At 44.9% G+C, this 1,811-nt stretch overlaps 1 protein-coding gene across 1 annotated transcript; it reads left to right on the plus strand.

Moving 5' to 3' along the window:
- The first annotated feature begins 398 nt into the window (after positions 1-398).
- Positions 399-1,623, plus strand: LOC120865831 (beta-defensin 103A-like). Its single transcript, XM_040243228.1, has 2 exons — positions 399-559; positions 1,244-1,623. Exons 1-2 carry the CDS (start codon positions 502-504, stop codon positions 1,387-1,389), a joined length of 204 nt encoding a protein of 67 aa, XP_040099162.1. The 5' UTR covers positions 399-501; the 3' UTR covers positions 1,390-1,623.
- Positions 1,624-1,811: the final 188 nt, after the last annotated feature.

A 1,811-nucleotide genomic window follows, 5' to 3' on the forward strand; every position in this document is an offset into this window, starting at 1 on the left:
TTTATTTTTTATTTTACTTTACAATTCTGTATTGGTTTTGCCACACATTGACTTGAATACACCAGCCTTTGACTGGTGGGGCTCAGGCTTTCTCAGGAAGAAGGCAAAAGCTTAGAAGGACCACAGTGGGCACAGATGAGCTTCCAGCTCTACGCCCCAGGACAGCATCCAGGAGTGGGCAGGTCTTTCCGTCGCAGACAGCTAGACATGAGCCAGCCCTACAGGAGCACCCAGAGCTCAGAGGCATCAGAATAGCCCTGTGTTCCCATCAAGCTCTGAATCTACCTTAAGTTTGTAATTAACTCCTGGGGGGGATGGGCGTGGTCTGCTTTGTAAGGAACCTTGGCATGAAGCATCAGGAAATATGTCATATTGTCATCAATGTAATATTACAGGAATTGCCGCTGCTGAATGCTTCTCCCCATGGCTGTGGACCTGGAGCCTTTATAAAGTGAGCGAGCACACTGTCCTGTCCAGTCTCAGCTGGGAAGCCAGCCAGCCATGAGGCTCTACTACCTTCTCTTTGCGTTGCTCTTCTTGTTCTTGCTGCCTGTTCCAGGTAAGATGTGCTGGGAAATGAGAGGGCTGAATGGATTGAGAATTTGTCACTCAGAGTCAGCCCTCTTCATTCATTTGGGAATTTTAGATAAAGTAGATTTATTGTCTGGGAACTAGACATTACCAGTTTTTGTTTTTCTTGACAAAGATCATCAAGAACCTCAAAGCAGGGTCTCCATCCCTTCTGATTCACTCTTAAGAGACTAATCAGCTCACAAACCATCCCTCCATGGGAGAATTGTTATACCTGTTCATGAGACAGGAAGAAAGTGACATCATTTAATGCCAACAGGTATTAATCTAACCAACATCTTTAATACCAACAGGAAAAATGAACTTAATCTGAGGACAGAAGCACAGATTCCCTTTTATTAGCTTAGCGGTTGGAGGTACAGTCTTTCGGCCTCTTAAGGGCCCGGGGGACCATCGCGGCCCCTGCCTCCCAGGGGTCAGTTCACAAGGGGGCTGCCACGGTCACGCCACTTTCTCAGCTGAGCCGAACCCACAGACACATTGTTAGTAGCTAGCCCACCTTCTTCTTTACTCCAGATGGTAAAGAAAAAGGAAAAAGACATAAAAGAATAAAAAATGGCACGAGATAACTTATTAGAGGGATTCCAAAAGCCTTGGATTTGTACCACGGCCTTCCTGAAACCTTCCCGTGTGCTCCGTTTCTTTCCTGCAGGCAATGGCGGCATCATAAGCGGGTTACGAAAGTATTATTGCAAAATAAGAAGCGGCCGGTGTGCTCTGATTGGCTGCCTTCCAAAGGAGGAAGAGATAGGCCGCTGTTCCCTGACTGGCCGAAAATGCTGCCGGAAGAAGAAATGAAAACTCCAGAAACACAAGGAGAATGTTGAAAAGCGTGAAAATGCCTCCTTGAAGACTCCAGAAGCCAAATCAAAGACTTTTTACAAAAAATTAGAAGCTTGATTATTATCATTATTATTATTTTTAACATTCTGTTTATTGTGCTAGTTGTTACCAAACAGGCAACTTAGAAAGTGTTAATGACTCACCTTTAATTCAAATAAAGTATAATTCCTAGTGAAGCCACAAGAGGGTCCAAACTGATGTTCCAAAGATTGTCAGATTTTATTCCTCTTTTGCAGCTTTCACCCGCCAGTGACACTGGACCGCTTGTTCTTTCTAAAACACTTCCTTTGCCTTCTGTCACCCATCTGAGCTTCGCAGTCTGTCCATCTGTCATAGCATCTCCCCACCAAATCCATCTCTGAAACTTCAGGGCATCC

The sequence above is a fragment of the Oryx dammah genome, unplaced genomic scaffold (assembly GCF_014754425.2).
Source record: "Oryx dammah isolate SB20612 unplaced genomic scaffold, SCBI_Odam_1.1 HiC_scaffold_7, whole genome shotgun sequence".
Lineage (NCBI taxonomy): Eukaryota > Metazoa > Chordata > Mammalia > Artiodactyla > Bovidae > Oryx > Oryx dammah.